Genomic DNA, 24,105 nt, shown 5'->3' with positions numbered 1-24,105 from the left:
ACTTCCAGAAGTATCGAAGAAGCACCAATTCAGATAATGGCACAGATTTTTGATGTTATTAGCTGACGTAGCCCTCTGCAGCCTGCCTGGGTTATGCCCATTCCTTGCCCACAGAAACCTCTTCCTCTGCAAACTCAAGTACATCTAAAAAATAAACACCACGTTGCTGGGAGCCTGTACTCAATGAGCTGGACTCAATGATCTTACAGGTATTTTCCAACCTGCCAATGCCCAGCAGTGCCTCCAGCCTCGTGGACAGGAGCCCTGCAGGGATGAGGATCTCTGCTGGCAGAGTAGTGCTCCAGTGTATTTTCTGTGCAGCTCTGGTCATCCAACACCTTCCACAAAAGGAGTCCCCAGTTTCTCTTTCATGAAAGCTGAGTATTTACCCTTTTATTTTCCTGTTAGCCTGTGACTAGCCCATGAAGCAATGATCTCTCCCATGCCTAGTTAAAAATGTATTCAGAGCAGGATCAGCAATCAAACCAGTGTCACCAAAGGCTGGACTGGACGTGCAGTAAAACCAATTGAGCATGCAGTGAGTTTGGAGCAGGTTTCTGAACTAAAACCTGATCTATGGCCCACATTACACCAGCTCCTGCAAAATTCTTTCCAGAGTGCTGTACAATGTGACAGGGCTGCAAAATCTGACAGGGCTGCAAAGGAATGGTCCTATTTAAAAAAGGGCTATCAGAAGCTGTTACATGAAGTTTGAGTCATTGTAGTACTTTTTTAACCACAGAAAAATAAAAACATTTGAAACAAGGCATTCCTTTGGGCACTGAGTTCAGCCAATCCCACAGAAGTCTCCTTTTATATCACTATTAAGTGAAAGGGTAAGGGGAGGCAATCCTGCTCCTCCTCACTGTATTCCACAATGCTTCACAATTCCAGACATTGCTTCCTGCTAGAAAGCCAGTCAATTAATTATATGTAGTTAAGCTTACTATAAATAAAAAGATTTTCTAGCAATTCCTTTAGGCTTCTGTGGTATTGGTTAGTCATCTACAGCAGTGATAGGCTGGATATAAGTTGCAACATAAACACAACATGAATTACTACGTTGAAATATTTTAATTCTAAATGTGAGAGATGAGAACATTTTTGTCACATACACACAAAGGCACAAAGCAGCATGCACACCCTTGAACAAAGATACCAGAGAGGTTGACAGCTCAGAGGTACCATCTCAGAGTAAAAAAATACATGAGTACATATATATAGCAATAAACAGAAAAGCATGTATCTTTTACATATGTGCATATACACACACACATTCTGTATGGCTGCACGTACATTCTGAAACTATTGTCATTGTGGTATATGATTAAGTTATCATGAACTTTGAGAACACATCAATTCTTCTATGCATCTTCATTTGTGGCATTCATTTTCTTCACTGTGTCCAGAGGTTCTGATGTCACATCTTCCTCCCTACTCTATTACCTCTTCTTCTCTCCAACCCCTTCCCAAAGGCTGAATTTAGAAATTATGATAAATTCATCTTTAAATACAGCTGAAAAGTCAGTAGAGGATGGATTTGGTATCCCCTTAACTTATATGTGTTATAAAAAAGTGATCCAGGTAGGATCACTGAGTCAGTGATAAAAACTGGTAGTCAGGAGTAAAACAGCTCTGAAATAGATCCTTTCACTTCCTGCCTTCCTATGTATTTTTTAACAGTCAACATTGATCCCTGCAACAAGGGGGAAGAAGCTGAGACACAATTTCAGTTCTTTATCTGTGTGGTCAGTCTAACAGAGTCAGTTTTAAAAAGGAAAAACCCAGAAAATACAATTTATCTCCACAGCATCATAACCATTAAAATTTTAATGTCATAGAGCTGAGTCAGGAATGGAGTGTGGCTGAAGAAACTCTATGGAAGGAACCAAGAGCTTACCATCAGAGCAATGCAAGAATCTGTTCTGGATCAGGCCACACCCCTGTACCTACTCTGGAAAGCAATCTAACTTACCCAATGCAGCAGCTGAATCTGAAGAAGGAAAGGCTGATGTGTAACATACTGATTATTACAATGCTCAATTACAATTCTTCACAGGAATAGCAAAGAGCTGCTAGGGGTCATGAACTTCATGCCATCCTAGCACCAAAGGAAACTGCTCCTAACTGTGACTGTCTCAGGCTTTCTTATTCAGAAAGAAAAGCTCAACATAGTACTTTATTTTATCAACGTGGTTCATGCATCTGTGCTGATTGACATAATTACTATTTGCTGCATCCTCTTTTCAAAAGATCTTAAACCTCATGGGGAAGCCAGAATCCATTCTTGTGTATGGTAAGACATCACATTTCATCTGTTTAACCCCTGAGCCCAGCTCCCCTTTGGGTGTCCTGATCAGTTAGGATATCAATCTTGATGTGAATGTACCAGAGAACCAGTTTCATGCTTGTGACATACTCACTGCTAAAAGTTGATGCCTTCCATCCACTCAGCTTCCTGATTTCAAGAAATTGGGCTTTATGTGCCAGAAATTGGAAACTTTCTCCATTACATCAGAAGCACTTCAGTACCAAGTACTCTGTTCCTATTATTTATTTGCCATAGTTATGACCACCATGGTGTCCCCTCTGTGCTGGGGAAGTTCTCTATCCACCACAGGTAAACTTGACAACTTTTAGAGCTGTGCAATACTCATACTGCACTACAGTCCACCAAGGGAACAGATAAATAATCCACCTCAGGAGGAGACTCCTCTAGCTGTACCACCCCTCAGTGGGATAAAGATCCCATCATTCAGCAGCTGACCTGGGAGCTGCTGCTCAACACAGATTCTCAGGACCCCTAACTGCAGCACCAAACATCACCATTTGGGCAGCATTTTACCTTTTTTGTTCCCAGTCCTTAATAAACCAAAATGTTCTGTTCTGCAACGCCACTTCCCAGTCCCACTCAGTCTCACCAGTCAGACCTCTAGTCTCCAAGCCATGAGAAAAAATTCACTAAGGAACTCACAGTTATATATTAAAACAAACAAACAAAAAATTAGAAGAGCCTGGCAGGGACACAAACAGAGTGCCAAAAAATACCATCTAGCCACCTAATTTCATTGCAAAAATCAGTTTCCTCCCAAGGGAACATGAAAACCATCCAAACAGAAGCTACAATAACCTTGTAAAATCCCCAGTGATGGGAAACACCTGCTTTCCATTGCACACACACTACTGACTCCTGAGCCTCTGCTGCTGCTTAGATGCATGTGTCCTTGTTCAAAAAAGAATTATGACCTAATTTAGACAAGAATGGAGGTCAAATTGCCTCACCTGTGTGCATCTACTTATTACACACCTCTTTCTGACAGAACTTCCATCCCTTATCAGGGAAACACAAAGGAGAGCTACCAAGGAAAAGGCAGCAGATGGTGACAAGACGGCAAAGATTGAAATGAGCTCTCTCAAAGTATACAAAGAAAGTCTATCCAAAGCCTAAGACTGCACTTTTTCAGCCTCTTTTCCTAGCACTGGCATGTAAAAGATTTCAAGAAATTCTAGCAATAAAGAATAAAAAATCCAAATATATGCAAATACATGAAGAGTACTGAAAATGCAGGTTTTGGTGTGGAGTTTAGGTTTGGTTGGTTTGGATTTGGGTGGTTGTTGGGTTTGTCTTTTAGTATCACAAGCACCTGTCCATTAGCCACCTCTGGTGACAGCTCTCGCCAAGACAGCATGCTGCTGCACTGCTGCTGCAGCACCCAGTGCCTGTCAGATTTCTTTCATGACTGCAGTAAAGTGTCGCTTCCCATCTAAGTACAACATGGACTCTGAAATAAAGTGGAGAAAAGAGAGAACTACATTAGTACCTTAGTATCAATACTGGGCAACTACAACTAAACAGACTGGCAAAAGAAGTAATCCACACTGTCATCAAAGCATAAAATCTATGTGGTTTGCCATGAAATCCTGTTGGATTATTTAAATGCCAATAGTTAAGTTATTAAAATGACCAATGTTCCAAGAGAAACAAATTCATCTTTTCTACAGAATTATGATGACAACATATTAATGGGATACTTGCCTCCATACGTCTTAGGTACAACTTGTGGGACCTCATTTTCTGATATAAATGTAAAATGGAAAATATTGGTAGTATGGTGCTCCCTGGTATTTGCATTGTAAACTTCACTGTGTACTCGAATTTGGATGTAGTTTTTTTCTGTGTAACAGACCTACACAGTTAAAACAAGAGTTAGAGCTTGTAATTTATCACCAGTGCTGAAAACAGATTTCATTACACTGTTAAACAAGACAAGTTACACACTCTCACAACACATTGTTCATTATCAGTGAGTAACACTGGTGACAGCAAAGACAAGGTCTGCTCCTTTTCAAAAGGAAATCAACTCCTACCTGTCCAGAAAGCAGCAGTAAGGATCCAACTTCTACTGGCTTCTGAAACATGATATCATCAACAGATACGATAAACGGTCTGGAACCCCTGAGGAAGCAAAAGAGAAATTTCTTCTCAAGAATAAAAGGGATGTTTGCAAAAATTTAAAATATCTACTTGTCAGCATTTTAATGAAGGTTACTAGAGAATAAATCTCTTCTTAAACAGAGGCTACAGGAAGTGTAAGGAGTTATGTCAGCACTGGAGGAAATCTCTCACACCAATGAAGTACACACTTTCTAAGGATACATTATTGCACCATTATTGTATCTTATGACTTACACTTGCTAGACAATCTTCATGGCAACATTGCTCAGGCATAAGTTTTTCAAGCACTGACACAAAACACTTTATATCAGGCTTTGCATACCCCATATTAAACTTATACATAGACCTTTGCTGGGTGATGACTTCAGTCACACTTCCTAAGCTCAAGCAGTTAAAGAAGAAGTTTACAACCCATTCCTCTTGTGTACTGAATGCAAAGATGTAATTTTTTTGATATAATGAATATGTTATATGGTTAAAAAGTCCATCTCAATAGCTTGGTCAGATAAAAGAAAACAGAAAATGGATGTATTTTCTATCTTGACAAGTAATGCTTAAAACCCAAGCTCCAAGGAGCAAGATGCCAATCTCTTTGTAAATATGATAGATGCTCCAAGTAAAGCAGCACTGCACACTAATAGTGCACGATTCCACCAGACACCTATGTTTTTTCATCTCAGATTGTCATTAGGTTGGTTAGCTTGGGTTCCCACTCTCTGTGTATGAGCAAAATGCTCTGCATTATATAAACATTGCAGGTCCACAACTCACCCATAGCTGCAAGCAGTTGCCCATCCCAGTTCAAATGCCTTTCTCATGAGAAAACCCCCAAAGATCCTGTTGAAGATGTTCCGTTCCTGTAAACAGAAACAAATACCAAATTCTTTTCAAAGAATTTGTGTTGCACTTCAGTTCACACTATTTAACAGAAGTCCCAACACGTGAATATATGAAAAGCACTACTGAAATATGTATGTAAAATTCAAAATGCCCAAGGCAACTTTACTTAATAGAAGCTCATATGACTAATTTGACAGCATAAGGTAACAATTCAAAATTGTATCAGCAACCAAAGGCCAAACTTTTTGCAAACACTTTGCAAAGGAATTTCTTTACACAGAATGAACAGTCTGATAAGAAAACAAGGTCATTAAAAATCATCCATTTTGCAGTGGTAATCCAAACAAATAACAAAAAACTGGCAAAAGAAACTAGGCGCTAAATTGCAAGGACTGCAGAAGCCAAACAAAATAATGGTTTGATTAATCTTAGGCAAAAATTCGTAGTCGTGGAATGGTTTGGGTTGGAAGGGATCTTAAAGACATCCAGCTCCAGCCTCCCTGCAGGGACACCTTGCACTACACCAGGTTGCTCAGAGCCCCACCCAGTCTGGCTCTGGACGTTTCCAGAGATGGGGCATCCACAAATTCTCTGGGCAATCGATTCCAGAGCCTTACCACAAACACAGTAAAAAATTTCTTCCTAACACCTATTCTAAACCTCTCCTCTTTCAGTTTAAAGCCATTACCCCTTGTTCTGTCACTATGTGTCCCTGAAAAAATTCTCTCTCAAAGTTACTTCTTAGGGACCTTTCTGTAATTCATTAATATTTTTCCAAATACCTCAGGATGGCAAATCTGCAGGCCTTTTAGCTTTGCATCTTCCATCCACACTGAATTGGGTGGTAATTTACGACTCCGGAAACTCACTGTCCTTTGGAAGAGACAATAAACTTTACAGTCCACAGAATTGGCAAAATTCAGCACACCAAAAAAGCAGAAATAGAAAATGCAGACACATACTGAAAAAAAGCCTTAAAAATATAGAACACCAAAATAAACCCAAACAGAAATGGTATCACTAAATACTGTTCCAGCTGGCCTTGAAGCCATATCTAAAGCTGTCCTTTGATTTGTTACTGCAATAAACTTATGCTCTTGATCTTTCAAAAACTTCTGCTAATGTGCAAGGTTATGTGAATGAAGAGACTTGAGAAAGGTACATGAAAGAAAAGATTAATCACAACCACAAAGTGCACACTTTGTCAGAAAGCCTTGCTCTGTTTTTTAAGTCATAATAGGAAATAAAAGCACATATGAGCTAATAGAATAATTCAATATCAAACACACAGACAGTTTTTTAAGTTTTTAAACCCAGACACAAGTACAACAACTAATTTTAAGAGAAAGCAGCCTTTGGTAAACAGCTTTAAAAATAACAATTTTATAGGCTAATAAGTTAAAGAAATTATAAATTATCATAAATATAACACTGTACTAATGTAATTAAACATTGTTCAATCACTGTTGGCATCAGATGACTCCACATGAATCTCAAGTATAAGAAAAGCATGCTAACAACTACCTCAAATAATGTTGTCAGGTACTGTATTTAAAACACATTGCAAGATATTTGGTTAAAAGGTGACCAGTTCCTGCCCTCACAGTTTTTTTAATTAGATATCATGACAGAAAACTGATTGTACAAGTCATGAGTCCAAAACCATTCCTTTCTCTTATCTGGTTAAACATTATTAACATTTTTCCTCAAAATTATTCCTAACAGCTTGTTTAGAACAACAGAAGACTGTTGTAAGAGCTGCAGGTATCATATTAAAGCTCGTACCTGCATTTCAAATAAACTGCCACAGAATTTAAATGTGTATTTATTCCAGACTACTCTGTTATGAGCATGCACTCAAAAGGCAATTTTCTCTTTCACAAGATGTCAGTTCTCCTTCACCCCTCCCCTTCTTGCCTTGTGTCCAGTGTATTAAGGAATATGTCATGGACAATGTTTCTTTCTTCTGCAGTGGGAGCCATTTTCAGTAAGGAAGCAGTGCTGAATTCAATCCTCTTTGACTTGTTCACTGAATATTATTTTAAAAAAAAACCAAAAACAAAAACATAGTATTAAAGTTCAAAGAAAAAACAAATAATGGCTCTGAAGATTTTAACCAGAAATCAACTATCTTTCCATTTATTTTTCCTTTTCCCCCATAAGTTAAAAGTTAAAAACTGTAATTTCATGGTGCTATAGATCCAAAGAGAAATTTGGCTTTTATAATTGACTGCAGTGAAATAAAAATAAAGCAGAAGTTCACTAGTACCTCACCAATGTGATGAAGAACTTCTACACATATTTTATGACACCCACACACTGTTCCTACAGAAAACTTGAGTACTGCCCTCAAAGTACAGAACATATCTTACAAGAAACCTTACAGAACAACCAGCTTCAGGTTTTGCCAATGGCACAAAATGAAAGTTTATGACAGAACCCATTAGCATAGGTTTCAGTGACTGAAATTTTAGCTTAAAAGATCTTCTGTCTGGTTTATTCAGTCTTGAGTGTTTTTCTAATTCTCCACTTTAAAACTCCAGGTTGAAACAAATGAGGATGGAGCTACATGCTCCTTCCCCTGCTCTCCCACTTTTCCTGAGTTTCTTTCTAAAAGGAACACAGGGACCCAGACAGGTCCCCATCACAGACAGAGCTGTGATGTCCTGCAGGCCCACCACGGGGTAATCAGTTGGCCAGAGTACTCAGAGCCCCTGTGCTGCACTCAGATCCAAAGCAGAGGGAGCATCCTGCCAAGGGAGAAGTCCAGAGTGTGTGCAAAGCACATCAGGAGTGTCTGTCAGTTTAGCCAAGGAGTTTCCAAGGATGTGGCAGTAGGCTTTTCAACTCTCTTATTCTACTGACACAAATGAGACAGAACAAAAATCTGATTTTAAACAAATTAGGAACATTTCTAAGTAGTCGAACTCCCTAACTTTGCTTCCTCACAGCTATTAAGTTGAAACTGAGGCAGATGTGCATACTACCAGGAAATATGACATACATTCCCCTTGCTTGAAGATTTCCTCCTCCTCAGGGCTCTCAGGAATGAGTGGATTAACAAATGCTGGCCTATGGACAGGAAGGTTTTTTAAGTTTAAATTTTACAAGAATTTGTCCCATAAATACATTGTAACTGTCTTCCATTTCTGCTTGCATACACAGTACGAAATTACATACTTCAGGTTATAGGATAAAAATAAATATGTCTGCCAACAGAATATCACATTAGCTTTAACTCTGAAGAGGCAGTTGAGTGATCCAATCACTACCTAGTGCAATCAGGAAAGAGAAAGTGACGCCTCTATGGTTCTTAAGAAGCTAAAATTGTATTCATAAATTATACTGAAAATTGTTCAAGAAGAAAGGTGTTCAGAAACTCAGCAAATGAAAACATGATGATCTAGGACAGTCTAAACCATAACTTGACTGGTACCATTCCTCCTGAAACAGAAGAAGCACAGTGCTGTAGCCAGCAAGTGTTTTCATAATCCACATGCTCCCTTGACAGCCTTATCAACAGCCAAAAGCTCTTTACCACGTGTACCACTTATCAAAGATTATGACATGCCTTGAGCACAACATTTCTATGTTTATTCTACTGCACAAATAAGTTTACTTTAACCTATTTATATAATATTAAATTATTTGCACAAGTAAAGACAAACACTTATTTTCAAGAGCTGTTCTTCCCCATAGTTTCTAATTATTATATTTTAACTTTCAACATTTATACAAATGCTGAGAACAACATACATACACATATATGCCCACACACACAGAAACTTTTCCTGTCCTACAAATTACCGTTTATTCTCTGGGTCCCGGGCCACCATGACAAAGGTTGCATCTAACACAGGGCTGTAATCACCATCATGTAGCTAAAAGAGACAGGAAAAAAACACACTACTGAACTCTAAAATTGGAAATGTGCTTAGCAAGCTATTTACTTGACATAAACTATTCAATCATACTGTTAATTCTGCTTACTTTCACATTCTGTCATTCCTTCCAACACCTCTCACAATTGGTCAAAGATAAAGAAAAATTAAAACTTTCATTTCAGGAATTCTGCAATGTAAACATTTACCAGGGGATGCTTATTAAAAACTTTGAGCAGGGAGGGGAGAAAATCAACACAGTCATTGTAAAAGGACCCACTCTGAGAAGTGCCATAGGTTGTTTTTTTTCATTTATACCACTAATTGCCACTAATGCCAGCACTGTAAGGAGTTCAGAACAAAAAGGTGTAACATTAGCTTCTACATCAGAGAATTTACTTAAGGAGAACAACTGAATTTTCAAAAAGTACCTGTTTACCTGACTTATCATAGAATTACAGAATGATTTGGGTTTGAAGGAACCTTAAGGACATCCTCTTCCAATCCCCCTGCCATGGGCAGGGACACCTTCCAAGATCAGGTGGCTCAAAGCCCCATCCAACCCAGCCTTGAACTCCAGGCATGGGGCATCTCTACTTCTCTGGGCAACCTGTTCCAATACTGTCCTCACAGTAAATAATTTCTTCCCACTATCTCATCTAAACCCCTCAGCTTGAACCCCTCAGCCCCTTGTCCTGTCACCATGTGGTCTTGTAAATTCCCCCTGAAGCACCTCATGCCTGTCGTCAGATGGAGAGAAGTCACAGGAACTGACCTGCAACATGTGCATCCTCACTTCCATGGAGGTCTTCCCAACCCAAGAAACATTGCCTGTGAATTTGATGTCACAGTCTGGCTGTATAATCTTCTGGCACAAATCTACAAGACAAACATTAGGGGTTACTGGAGACAGCTCACTCACAACTAATACTAGACAGGCCAAGGACCTTTATGTGATCTGAAAGTGGCAACACAGACAGAGACAACCCAGAAGAGTTGTTGTTGCAAGGGACCATCCTGCTTGTCTGCAGTTTCTGCCTCTGCAGACTTTTGAAGCCAGAGCAGGAGTAGGAGCAGGCACAGAGGTGGACAGCAGACCCAAGGGAGTGTTCAGCAGAACAGGCAACACAAGCAAGGTCCAACTCACCAGAACAAATACTGTTCAATAATAAAGCTAAGAATCTGTATGCCAAAATAAAACTAAACACAAAAGTGCAGGAACCATGTAAGTTGCATTTTGAAGGGAAATTACATGAAATGCTGAAAAGCATCTACAGAAGCCTCTTCCCACCTCTTGTCAACAAAAGCCAGAAAACTTCAAAGCTAAAACAAGATGAAGAGAACTAAACAGGAGTGAAAAAGGTATGCTCAATAACAACCATGGGAAGGCAGTAGCTGATGGAAGAGTAAAACAAGCAGATGAAACTACTTTATTTACTAAATTGCCACTTACTGATTTTATCCACCAGAGCTGTAACTATGGATAAAGGAGACCTTTGCTGCTTTTCCTGCTTGGTGTGAGTGTAGCAAATAAGAACTGTGAAGAGATCAAAAATGGAACCAGCTCTTTAACAAAAACATAAGTGGAGCAGATCAAAGTCATCTTTGCAAAGCATAAGAGGTACCTGGAAAACACAAACTAAAGTGTCATACTATAGGAGAGCAGAGCTTCCACATCTTCATGTATGTAACACATGGGACTGCTATAAAGAAAACAGCAGCAGCTATCTCAGTTTTATGCATATTTACTTACTACAAAGACAAATTTAACAAAGCATTTTAAACCAGCTCATCACCTGACTTCCAATCCCACATAATCTCTTCACTCTACCTCTGCAGCTCCCTGTCTCAGACTCCCCTAGCTTCTATTTTGACTTCATGAAGGCTGTCCAAGGACACATGCTAGCTGAGGACTTTTTAAATACTGATTCCTTTAAAGAGGTGGAGATTAAATAAACTGTGCCTTACAGGCACAAAACCATAGTACGAGGTATTTATCACACCACAGTTACTACTAGCCAAATCACTATTTAAACTAATTAGCTTTGTTCATAAGAGCACATCCAAGTAAACAGACTCCTTGGAGTAATTCAAGGCTGAAAAGATATGGTTTTTTTCTAGTCTTCATGTAATCTTCACTCAACACAGATCTTCATTATCTAAAGTATCTGTCTTGTACTTACTGAGATAAGGGAGAAGGAATCCCCATATGGACCATACACTTCAAAGTTGGACTTCACAATCTTGTGGGGCCCTTCCAAGCCAGAATATTCTGTGATCTGTGCTCTGGAAGATCTTTATCCTTCCAAGTAATATAAGATTATTTTTCCCTATGTTTACTGAAGTCGCAATTCTAAAACCTGATAAGCCTATCAACTTATTGTATCAATATGACCACCCTGAACATTATTAAATTGGGACAGAGTCTTGATTAACCCAAAACAATACATCCCCAGTGGAACTGACTGAAGCCCGTATGACTGCAAAGTAAAGACATTCTGCACTGTCACAGGAAAAAAAAAATTATTTTCACACATTTCTGGGGAAATTAAACAAGGCACAGAATGAAAAACAGGCTCATCTCATCTAACAATGCAAGGTAGCCAACATTTTGAAGTCTCCTTTTCTAACTCAGGACAGATATTGAAACCAGTATCTTCCACCTTCCTGGAATAAATATCATTCATGCAGCTATTTCTTCTATCTTCAATATACATGCATTCATCCATTAATTTCTTTCTCTGCCTTCCTCAATTTTGTCCATCTGGACTCTCAGAAGGAAGAGAAAAAAGATGTCTATTCACAACTTCCCCTTAGTAAATACTTAATTCTTTGTCAAAAACCTCCATCAAAAAGTTCCAAACCAGCTATGGAACTAGGATGAAGGAGGAAGTCACCTGGTGATGTTTTAAGAAAAAGTATCTCCCAGTTCCATTAACAACCTCACACTTATTATACAAAAGAAAATGATGGTGAACTTCTCAAGACCACAAATAAATAAAAAGGAGGAAAAAAAAAAAGAATGCTAACTCATTAAATAACTGAGTTTGTTTACCCTTAACAATTTGCAGAACCCAAGAACATACACCAATTGTTTTTAATTTGTTCTCAATGGATACATTACATGCTTTCCAGATTATGCTCTCTTCTCCCCAAAAGGAACACAAAGATATTTGCATCTCATTAACTGTTGGTGTTTGTGGCAGTTTTGGTTGAGATTTTTACAATTAAAAAAATCTTATGTTTTCATTTTCAATATGCACCCTGCAAATTTTCTCTGAGTTCACACTCAATGCAAATTCATAATCTAGGATCACTTTTCAGTAAATTGTTTTTGTAGCTGGTCCTTTAAAAATCTGACAGAGGCAGGAAGCTGAACAATTTTGTTTCCATCTGTTCTTTATCATCCTTCCTTCTCTTTCAGGCAGAATTATGGGTTTCCTTTCAAGGCCCTACTCAGTCACACCACAGTGCTCAGCAGTAATCAAACTCACTTTGTGCAGCCTTTACAAGGGCATAGGTACATACCTCCTAAACTGTCAAGATCTTCAAGTATCCTTCCAAATCTGCAATATAAGAGGTGACAAATAAATACTTACATACATGGCAAACAGAAGTTAACAGTTTCCTGTAGGTGTAACATGGTTGCTTTGTTACCTTACGCTGTTGTGTACATTCAGGTATTTTTCTCTTATTTCAGGCTGACTTCCTAGAGGCAGAATCACTTCCAAGTAGCTATCCTTCATTCTCCTCGGAGGGAGATCTTCCTGCCGTTTTGCCAGTAAAGTATGGAGAGCTTTTCTTTCTTGCATTGCTTGTACATGATCCCTGGTAAGAAAAAAACCCCTTATTCAGAAGTACAGTAAGAGAACTGAAACCCTAACCCTAAAGAAGTCACATCAACGATTATTGAAGTTAAAACCAAAAAGTAGAAGATATAGCAAGACACAGTGAGAGTGCCTTGAAAAGAAAGTGAAATGCACAAAATGAGGCACACTGAGCAAGACTACTACAGAAATCTTTTAAACAGTTTGTGTACAAGTGGCAAGCACATACTTCACACTAATGAGATTAACAAAATGCATCTAATTCTGAATGCTACCAAAATCATTCCCCTTGAAAAGAACAGATCACACATAATTTAACCTATGAGGTTGTGTGCATATTCATGTCTTCTAGAGCTACAGTACCACACATCTTCCACACTGCCAATTTTAAAGGACTGACCATCAACTGACAATCTCTCCAAAGAAGTAAGGTAGATGCAGTGTTGGCTAGTGCTAATGACAAATGAACTAATCTGCTAAGACTTGCCATCATCCACAGGTGAGTTCCCCCTTTGCAGTATCAGTTCTAAGAGCAAAAACTAACCTACTTTTCTTTCTCTCTTCCTACACAGACATCCTAAAATTATAGAGAGTTACAGAAAAAAAGTAACAACACAGAAAAGGGAGAACAATTCCATCAGAGTTGCTTTTCCAACACCACCAAATCAGAGGGGCTGCAACTCTCATAATGGAGAAGGGGCCAGCTTACTGTTCTTTCTTTGCAATCTACCACATTGATTCCTTGCACAGGTATCTACAAGATGTAACAGCCTTGCCCAACATGCTCTCTTACCTATTCCAAAGTTCCCTCCCCTTAAAAGTGCAACCTGACTGAATAAAGCAAATAATTCATAACATCCCTAGAATCAATACTCATCTATTACAAACCTAAGGGTTAAACATGCAACAGTTCTGGTATAAAGCCAAGCAGTAAGCAAAAATGTGGATCCATTTCATAGAGCAAGGGAATGCACAAAACACTAAGCAACCAAACTTAAAGGTAAATTTCTGGATGCGTGCCATTCCTTCAACTTGTGCTTGCTGCATTGCTGAGATTTCAGTGACATTGTGTTTAACAAAACCAATTAAAAAAAGAAAAGAAGAAGAAGAAGAAATCAAGAAAACAACAAAAAACCTTTTCACCACAAAGAAATTTTGTCTTAAGTTTTGACTTTGGATGAATTCTGGGTATTAATATGAAGGCTTACTTGGCTGAGTATTACTTCAGAAAGTCAAGCTTCAACATATTTATATTACCTCTTTTCTGTTTAATAAGCTTCGGGGAAATGCAAATGATCCATGATCAAAGAAAGTGAAAGTCAAGCAGAAAACTTCAGTTAGTTTCATTTGTTTGTTTGTTTTAAACATGAGATGTGGTTTACCTCATCTGGGAAACATGATTACCATGCAGTTTAGAGGAAACAGAAAGATAACAGCCTTCTGCAGAGGGTTAATGTTTAAAGTTATGCCACTAATAGAAATGGAATATTACTGGATGACTAAAGAAAATGCAAGGTCCAATATGATGCATCTTAATATTTTTCAAGAAAGATTTTTCCAAGTTCTTTCAGTGAAAGGCTTAAAAGAAATTAATCAGAAAGTAAATCAGAAATTTGTCTACAAACATAAAGAAACCTAACAGTAAAAATTTAACTATATTCTGTTTTCACCAGCTCTATCCTGGCTCCTCTGAGGTCAGCAGCAGAATTCTTCTTGACTTCCACTTCAGAATGTGCTCTTTAATATGCAGAAGTATTAGGCTCAAAGCAGTAACATTTTTCAACAGACAAATACACTGCAGTACTACTCATAGAGTAACAATAATTCATGTAAATATTAACTAGCATCTACCCTAAACACCCTGAGTAATGTTTATATGTTTCTGAAATAGCCACAACTCCATCTAGACTATATTTAACAATGAACAGATTCATAGTTTTAACTACAAGCACAAAAACAGAATAAACACATAAGCAAGATATTTCTTTTTCATAACAAATACAAAATGCCACTGGCCTTTACAAGAGAAATCACAAACTAAAATCTCCTTTTAGCAAAACCAATGGTTAAAGATGTTCCTCCAACATACATGCCAGATATGTGTACAGCAGTGCTTCCCCAGCTCCCTTTTCAGGACCCCTGTCAAGCTGTTCCTCAGATTTGTCCTCTTTAGCAATTCTGTGGCCTAACTCAGTTAAATTCCCAGCTGTTCAGTCTCCACATGTATCAACTCTTTGTCACTCTATTTTTAAAGTGGGCTCTCAAAGGCTAACAATCCATGTCCACCAAACCTCTCTGAATTTAACCTGTCATTCCCAAGCACACCCATCTGTGTCTCCCTGGCTTTACTTCTTCATGGTAGCTAAAGGATTCATTAATTTGCAAACCATTTCTGCTGCATTTTGTACAGCACAAGAGAAGTACCTGTCTAAGAACAATACTGCTGTGGTGATCCTGGCCTCACTCTGCTCTCCCTCCAGGATGGGAGCAGAGGGGAAAAAAATAGATGGAAGATCAGACTTGACCAGAGCCCTCTAAAATCTCAATTTTCAAATGGCATTTCCATATGGCATTATGGTGATCCTGGCCTCACTCTGCTCTCCCTCCAGGATGAGAGCAGAGGGGAAAAAAAATAGATGGAAGATTAGACTTGACCAGAGCCCTCTAAAATTTCAATTTTCAAACTGCATTTCCATATGGCATCGTTCCTCCTCAGCCATTCAGGGATGTGGGAAAGGCTTTTTCATAAACAATTTCTAGGGTCCTTTCTAGCTGACTTGATGAAAAGTTCAAGCCCCCTCATGCTTAGATACTACTCTTACTCAGCAAAAATCAGGTTCCCAGATTCAGGCATTTTTGTTAGAATGACTGAAGTTGGGTTTAGATAAACTGAGTCAGAGGGCCTGGATACCTCAGACACTTCCCCCAGGCACACCACTCTTCGTTTCCCTATCACTGCACAAAGTGGGAAAAAAGAGCTCAGCAAACACAGCCAAAATTAACAAAAATCATGGGACCAACCAAACTGCAATGCAAACTCCAGAATGCTAAATTGACTTTTCCAGACTGTAACAGAAAGGCTTACAGTCAACTCTGGCTTATTCAATGTAATGGAGAGGAAGGAAATTAACTTGAATAAAGCCAAACCAGCAATTATTTAAAGTATATGTAAATAAATAAAAAATTAAGTTAGGGCAGACAAAGAAATGCTCAAGATGCTCATGATTAAGGAGACCTGGATCTCAAGCTGACAATTTTCCAAAGAGACACAGGTGCCATTCAGAACACAGCCTGTACACAGAACACTGTGTGCTGTTCAGTACACAGTGAACAAGCTCAGCTACCTCTGAATCCAGTGCAGAATAAATCCACCATGTAGGCAATCCACCTAGAGATAACTCAGGAGGTAACAGCAACACAGCATTGACAGCCAGACTCTACAGCTCCTAACTCCCACTGGATTTAAAGCTAGTAGGACAATCTTGTAAGCACCAAGATCAGATATTTTGTTTCTACCAGAGAAATCTTAGAAATTTGTGATCCACAAAGTATCAATTCAGAAGCTTTGTTTGTTTCAATTACCTTTTAGTGGGATCTTTGACTTCCCCAGACAGCAAGCTAACTATTGCTAACTTCCACTACCACAATCCTGAGCTCCACCTTGGTTTCACAAATGAAGTAAAATACATGTAATGCACACTGTACCTCCAGTTGGTAGATGCTCCCACTATATCCCTCAATTTGCTCCGCACTGGAAAAAAAAAAATCAAAGCAAATCAAGCTTAGTTTGCAAATGATAAACAGGAGGTTGCCTGGTGTTAAAGGCATAACCCTCATCCCAGAACAGGAAAATTAAATTCATGCAAATAGCAGCCCAGAAATGAAAGTTTGGCCAAATTCACTGCTGCTGTTAGTAGGCATATCACAGTAATGGGCTGAGTAACATGCCATAGCAGATTATTGCATATAGTCAACAAAGAGTGTTTGTTAGTGCAATCAGTCACCTCCAGTGCTAATTAACAGCTGAAAGACAGCATGGATCAAGATTAGATTGGGGAATTTTGATGTGAAAATATTAAGCCTAAACACAAACTGTGGCGATAACAGAAATCAGAAAGTCATAAAAGAACATAAAAGGGAACAGTGCAGCTGGGAAATGGAATGAGGAGAATACCAATTAAATAATCCCACCCACAAAGACAGGCAGTATCAGGAGACTGGTTCTTGCCAGCAGGGTTTCATAGCCCAAATCTTTAGCAGTCTGAAAGAACACAGTGTTAAGACACTGAAGACAGACCTGTACAATTTATTCTCGCCCTGTTTGCAGTTTCAGAGTTAACAGCAGTTCTGGACAAGTTTTTCCTAAATGTCAAGAATAATCATCAAAAGCCTCTTCTCTTTCTCAGATGAGATTATTAAGTGTGCTAAGGTCCAATCAAATTTACCAAACTACTCCATGGCTGGTGAATGTTGGCTATTTGGAAACATCTGAAAACAAGCAGCAACAATTCCCAAACTCAGAATAGAAGCTGAGAATTGTACAGAAGGGATCCCTTACTTATATACAAAGATCTTTTATAACAGGAGGTTCAAATGTTAGGGACACATCAAGAAAGAGTAATCCAATAATATCTAGAATTCCATGGTGAAATTGAAAGGGGCTGCTGGTGAGTCACAAACTGATTCTTTATCAGGCTTGGCATTTCTCAAACTAAATGCCTGGTCAGAGTATTCACAGTGATCAGCAAGCTGGCCTATAAACCCTGGAGGAGCCTAGCTGAATTCCTAGGATTTAAATCACATTCCACTCTCTCAGCCAGATCTGCTCAGCTCTGCTCCCCTCCTCCTCAGTCATTCAGCTTCTGCCCAAGTCCTCCCACACCACCACTACTGCTGTACCCCAAACCTCCCCTTCCCTGCTCCTTCCCCTGCAGCACCCTCAGCCCCTGTCCCTACACTCCCAGCCTGTTTCTGCTCTGCCTGCCTGCTAGAGAAGCCCCAGCCTGAGCTACAGGCAGGCAAGGGAATGACTGCAGCCAGCACATGGATCCAGTGACTCACCAAGGGCCAGCAAACACCAGCGGCCACGCCTGACCCCAGCACCAGCTCTGGCACTCTAACAAATCTCTGATTTGGACGCCAATTTTCACCAAATTTGCGGAAATATGTTTCTCTTTCAGACTGGTGGCTCATCTATTTTAGCTGACATCAACAAAAGGTTCTGGAATATGAGGAAGACAAGAAGATAGGCAGAAAAAGACAAAAATAGATTGCTTTGGCCTGATTTCTTTACAAAATTAGGCTAAAAACATGTTTTGAAATTAGAAGACTTCTACTACTAATTCTAAGAACAAAAAAATTTCAAGGAAAGAACCTGATTGAAAATCTTGAGAGTTGATTTCTTTTAGAAAAGGGAAGGTCTGATTCCTTTTTCCTTAAGCAGCAGCAGGCTTGCTTACAGAACAGGTGTTACTTTCTTGTTACTCATACACCACCGGTGAAGCTGCCATAGCATGCATTTGATCAATACAGCATCAGCAGAAACACTGTTACAGCTTCTAGAGCACAAAACCTCAATTTTTCAAAAGTGTGCAGACTGTGCTGGGATGAACAGGGAATAAACAGCACTTTCTCTTTGTTTAAACTAAATTCATCTTCCTTTTCATCTTTAAAGAGGTAAAAAGCTCTGAAAAAAAATCTCAGGTCCAAACCCGCAAAAATGTGTACAAGCTGTACACATTGTTATGTTAGTCCCATTTCATACATCTTACTTCAGTTTTAGACATAAAAATAAATATTTTCCAGGCTGAGAACACATTAATTTTTTTATCTTAGCATTAAAAGGGACAAAGTGTAAAGCATTTCTAAATGTTGTCAAGCCAAAACTAGTCCATTTTACTGCTCATAAGTACAAGGTTTTTAACTTTTTCCTCCTGGGAAGACTATCCTGCTCTTCTAGATATTAGAAATTTAAGTAAGTAACAACAGAATTTAAGTAAGAAAATCAAGCACAAAAATCTATAAGCTATTTCTTTTCTTATCTGCCAAATGTCTTAAGTGTGTACAACAGTTATAGCAAATGGGACCTCTCCATCATGCTCCCAGTATCTCCTAAACTGGCATCACTGGATCATCAATGCCAGAGCAGCAGGGTCTGAGTTTATTTGCACCGTGCTGTGGAAAAGGACACGAGGAGGGCAGCTGGACAAGACCACTGCAGTCATCTCCACCAGTGAGATCCATGCTCCTCAGCTGCATCCAGGTTCAGGAAGACCACCAGCTTTGGTACAGAGCTTGCTCTGGACTTAGGGGAAGAACGCAGATTCAAATGTCTAAAAGGAAGCCAAGTACTGCAGGAGCTGCTGCTGTGAGGGATTTTGTATCCCAAGCCTCTTAGAAATGTTTTATCCAGCACTGCAGACAGAGTGTGCTGACAGAGATTTAGTGCAACACTGCCACAATTAAGACCAGGACCATTCAACAAAGGCAAAGGGGCTTCAAGCAAGGCAACAGGGAAGAATAATGGCACTTCATTTTTCATCAGTGCTAAAGGAAGGAAAAACAGTAGCTGAGGAAGTTTAGTGTTATAGCAAATATTTTAATATGTACAAATTACCACAACACACCATTATTCACATGAATGGGTGACTGTCCTGTGGAGTACAAAACAAAGGTTAGATTAACAATGAAAAGAAAGAATGCAATTTACATCTACTAAAGAGTCACTTCATTATTCTACCTGCTTCAGCTCTGTCTAGGCAGATGTTTCTTAATTTTAGTAACTGCAGGCAATCTATCCTTGCCTGGTTTACAGTCAGTGTCCTTTTGTTTTCAACTCAATTTGTTCTTTCCTTTCAAGCCAGCTTTCCCGTTCTCTGTCCACTGACTCTGTGTGGTATCTGCTTGCAGTGTAATCCCAAACAATTCTTCAAACTCGGGGCTACCATTTACTGCTGACAAACAGTGTTAACTTTGGAAAGATTATCTGTAGCATTTTTCAGGAAGTGGGATGAGCATTTTTTCAGAGGAAGATTCCAAAGCCCTGCTTTGTGTAGCCTTTGGGAGAGCCATGGAAGAAGTGAGGGCATTCACAACGGGAACCCAAAATTGTGAAAAGGAAGCATGTGAAAAACTAGTAAGAAAAAGTATTTGGTGTTTTGTGAAGCATGGATACCAAATTGAAGGTATTGTTTACATAACAGTAGAATAGTTTACATATCAGCAAAACTTTGAATTTGAACAATTTTGAAACAGAATCTCAAATGTTTACAGTTATTGCAGTCCACAAAATATGAGTACCCCTTGGAGTACCAGGATGACCTTACTGTTTCACTGTTTTTACTGGCCTTCTAGATGGCATCATTTTCAAATATTCAAATAAACAATCAGGGCAAGCTGCAAGGATGCAACATCATATATCCTTGCTTCACTCCTTTAACCACCTAAATTACCATTTATTAACAACAACGAAAATAAGTTCTCTAAGAACAAACAACCCTCATTTTCTCTTTTATTGGATAACCAGTAACTGTTAGTGTCTTCTGTTTAGAAAACAAAGGAAAAAATAAGATCTCAGAAATAAGCAGAACTCCATGAAGGAATTACTTGTACCTGGCTCCAGCTTTTTTTCTCCTGCCCTTTTCTCAGCACAAGGGATTAGAAAGCAATAAAACCTTTCTAAAAGGTTCTGAAACAGGAGCATTATGGTTCATTACAATTAGAGCACTGAAACAAACTTTCAACACAAAGCTCTATTGACAAGAGCAATTTCACGAGGCAATGCTGCTGATCCGATTAAAAGATTTCTACAAGTTTGCGAAATTAATAGGATCGACAAATTAAAAGTTCTGTACAACATTATTTCCACTCAATTCCCCACTTCTTGGCCATTCTCTCTGGTCTCATTGTACCTGTCTGCACTACATGGACTTTCTATCAAGACCCGAGCTGAGCAGCAGTTATCCTGCCAGAAAAGAACCAAGCTCTGCCAAGGCTGAAGAACCAGAGGAGCCTCTAAATCTGCAGTTTCAATGATGATGAATATTTGTGCCATTCACCTCTAAACATTCAGTGATTTTCTGCTGCTTCCTGAACACTTCTACCATGAGCTACCAGACGTTCATGACCCAAACTATACTAATACATGGAGGGACACCACCTGAAAAAATAAACTCCTCGGTAACATCATTCCAGGGCACAGCCATCTGCCTTACCTTCAGACAGGTCAGGAAGTCCTGGGGACGCATTGGTCCCAGAAGTGAGTGTCCTAGCCAGAACAGAAGGAAGCTTCCTCATGATGTACAACCTATAGGCAAAGCAGAAGAATTAAAGTCATTAAAAATAATCCCATGAAAATAATTTAGGATTTAATTTTGGAATTATGCTGGTGACTTCAGAAACACCAGTCCTTATTTTCAGCTCGATTTTCAGAACTAGATACTATCAGTACAACAGTTCCGACAGTTGAAATTCCAACTGACACCTTTTGTTATCTAAAAACAAGAAAGAAGAATGCTTCACTGGCAGTAATTGTTCTCTTCACTGACTATTCAGATGCCCCAAGACAACCAACTTAGACTCCACACCAGCATCTACCCTGTAGCATCTTAACACAGATGGGGCCCATGTGCCTCCAGGAAATCATCCATGACCCTAACCATGCACTCCTCCTGCACTTGGCTGGTGTGCATAGCAGTGGAAGGAGGAATATACCAAAAAGGATTTCACAAGGTCTCACAAGCAGTCCCATTCAGCTAAGCCTGGTTTTCTCCTCCATGGCTTAGTGCTGCAGCAGCTCTGTAAAAAAAAAGCCTAAAGTGCAGGATATAAACCTCTTAGCCATTAAGCAAGAAGGAACAACCGTGAAACCCTTCAGAGAATGTAATCCACCCACAATTCACAAAGTGTTCTACAAGGTAAATAGCCAGCACTACTCCTCTAGGCAAGCATAACTATGGTAACAAAAAAACACACAGAGGGTCTAATAAACCCCCTTGTAATAGTTCACAGCATCATCCTGACAAGGAATATGAATTGCTGGTCCTTTAATTTCCTTCCCTTGGGACTGAGGTTCCACCTCAAAAAAGGAGAGGTGTCCTCAGGCACCAACAGAAAAGCAAGGCCATTTACACATCTCTCTCTCTATCCCCTTCATGTATATCGACACATATGTATCGTGTACACACAAGTCTCCACTGTCTGCAGATACTCATGAAGGACTTAAAAGAGTAAACGGGAACACAAACACACACACATAAAATTAAAAAAAAAAAAAACAGCTCTGAAGGCAGCGGAGTCCCGTATGCAGCAGGAATGACGTGAATGGCGATGGTGACACGCCTCTGCGAGTGCTGCAGCCTCTGGGCTCGGTGTGTCACGGCACGGCCAGCAGACGCCGTCCCGGCACACCGCGCAGGGCCCCTCACGCCCGGTGCCCCGCCGCTCAAGTCTCGGGGTGCCCCGCCCCGGCCGCGCCCGCGCCCCTCATGGCGGAGCGTGGTCCGGCCGCGGAGCGAGGACCGGGGCACGGTACGGCCTCCCTGCCCAGACCCGGGCCGGCCGGGGGCACCGTCTCCCCCGGCCGCCATTCCCCACCCGCGCCTTACCGGGTGGGCAGCATGGTGCCCGCCGGGGCTGTCACCGCGGGGCCGCGCCTGCCCAGCCACACCGTCCTCCCGCACCGGCGACTGGCGGCTCGCCGCGCACAGAAAGGGCTCCGGGCCGCCCGCAGCTGGAAGCCCTCGCTCCACCGGGATCCCCGGGTGGCACCGCCCGGCCCCGGCCTGCCCCGTGTCCCTGCGGCAGCGCGGCCGCTCCCCGGGGCGGAGGCTGGGGCAGGACACCGTTAGTCGTCGGGCGGGCCCGGCAGAGCGGGCGGGCCCTGCCGGGACTTGCTCTTAATAAACATCGTTATTTTTTCTTTTTAGTGCTCCGTTTTTTCACTGTGCCGTGAGGAAGGCGGGCTGGCGGCGCTCAGCTGGGCGCTGTGCCCGGAGCCCAAAGGCGTCACACGGCCGCCTGCCCCGGCCCGTCACTTGGTGGCACTGCTAGGGAAGGTAACTGAGAGCATCGGAATTTTCTAAGGGGAAGAGGCTTAAAATCTTGAAGAGTGACGTTATCACCCTGTACCATTCCCTGAAAGGAGGATGTAGCCAGGTGGGGGTCAGCCTCTTCTCCCAGGCAACCAGCGACAGGACGAGAGGACACAGTTTAACACTGTGGCAGGCGAGGTTTAGGTTGGACATTAGGTAGAGCGATTTCTTCACGGAAAGGGCGTTTGGACATTGAAATGGACTGCCCAGGGAGGTTGCTGGAGTCACCGTCCCTAGAAGTGCTTAAGGAAAAACTGGGTGTGGCACTCAGTGCCGTGGTCTGGTTGACACGTTGGTGTTCAGTCACAGGTTGGACTCGATAATCTTGGGTCTTTTCCAACCTAATTGATTTTGTGAAAATACACCTGTGTTAAATAAGCTGTGTGGTTTGCACAGGCGAATAATCAACAAGTTCAATTAATCAGAATTCTTTTTATTCCTGGGAGCTGAAGAAACTTAGAGCAGCGGTGACATGGGGCCTGCACTGGGGTGTGTGGCAGGGGAGCAGCCCTGGCTCTGCACCAAGACACCAGAGAGCCCACAAGGAGCAGAGCACTTGCCAAAATCGTGTCTGCACCTCCCGGGGACTGGGATATATCCACGTGTCCAGGTGCAGCCCGTGGCTTCCACGCCAACCACAATGTTTGTGGCTCTCTCTGGCCATTTCAGCTTGCCAGCAAAACAGTGTATACAGGAGGTACAAGTTAGCAAGGAAGATGCTAACCACGCCTTGATGAAGTCTGAGCAAGTGACCAGTGAGATTGGATGAGGATATGAGAAAACATGTTCTGGCAAACACAAAGTACAGAGTATTCATTACATGTAAGGGTAACACCTGAAAACTAGATGGTCCTTAAAGTCCCTTCCAACTGAAACCATTCTGTGATTCCGTGAAAAAGCTGAGGGCGCTGTTGCAAAGCTTCTCGCTCATCTGGTTGTGGGGAAAAAAATGTGGAAGCCTGGTATGCATGCCTGCTGAAAGTTCAAAAATCAAGGGGCCATGAAAAGAA

The 24,105-nt window shown here is 40.7% G+C and overlaps 1 protein-coding gene across 5 annotated transcripts; it reads right to left on the bottom strand.

Moving 5' to 3' along the window:
* Positions 1-1,055: 1,055 nt before the first annotated feature.
* On the bottom strand, positions 1,056-22,999 carry ACOT9 (acyl-CoA thioesterase 9). 5 transcript variants are annotated; one of them, XM_039714226.1, is made up of 16 exons: positions 22,610-22,999; positions 21,218-21,309; positions 19,631-19,657; positions 16,710-16,755; positions 12,835-13,005; positions 12,706-12,743; positions 10,631-10,714; positions 9,953-10,056; positions 9,104-9,177; positions 8,301-8,368; positions 7,214-7,325; positions 6,079-6,169; positions 5,228-5,313; positions 4,369-4,456; positions 4,037-4,187; positions 1,056-3,782 (listed from the first exon to the last, which is right to left on the bottom strand). In XM_039714226.1, exons 1-16 carry the CDS (start codon positions 22,621-22,623, stop codon positions 3,724-3,726), a joined length of 1,305 nt encoding a protein of 434 aa, XP_039570160.1. In that variant the 5' UTR covers positions 22,624-22,999; the 3' UTR covers positions 1,056-3,723. The 5 variants fall into 5 exon arrangements, with proteins under 5 accessions (XP_039570160.1, XP_039570162.1, XP_039570161.1 ...); XM_039714228.1 differs by having other exon boundaries at positions 19,631-19,652; XM_039714227.1 differs by lacking the exon at positions 19,631-19,657.
* Between the last annotated feature and the right edge of the window lie 1,106 nt (positions 23,000-24,105).

Source organism: Passer montanus, unplaced genomic scaffold, assembly GCF_014805655.1.
Source record: "Passer montanus isolate IOZ18808 unplaced genomic scaffold, ASM1480565v1 scaffold3, whole genome shotgun sequence".
Classification (NCBI taxonomy): domain Eukaryota; kingdom Metazoa; phylum Chordata; class Aves; order Passeriformes; family Passeridae; genus Passer; species Passer montanus.
Note: the sequence above shows the minus strand (reverse complement) of the source record. Positions and strands in the feature narration are given on the sequence as shown.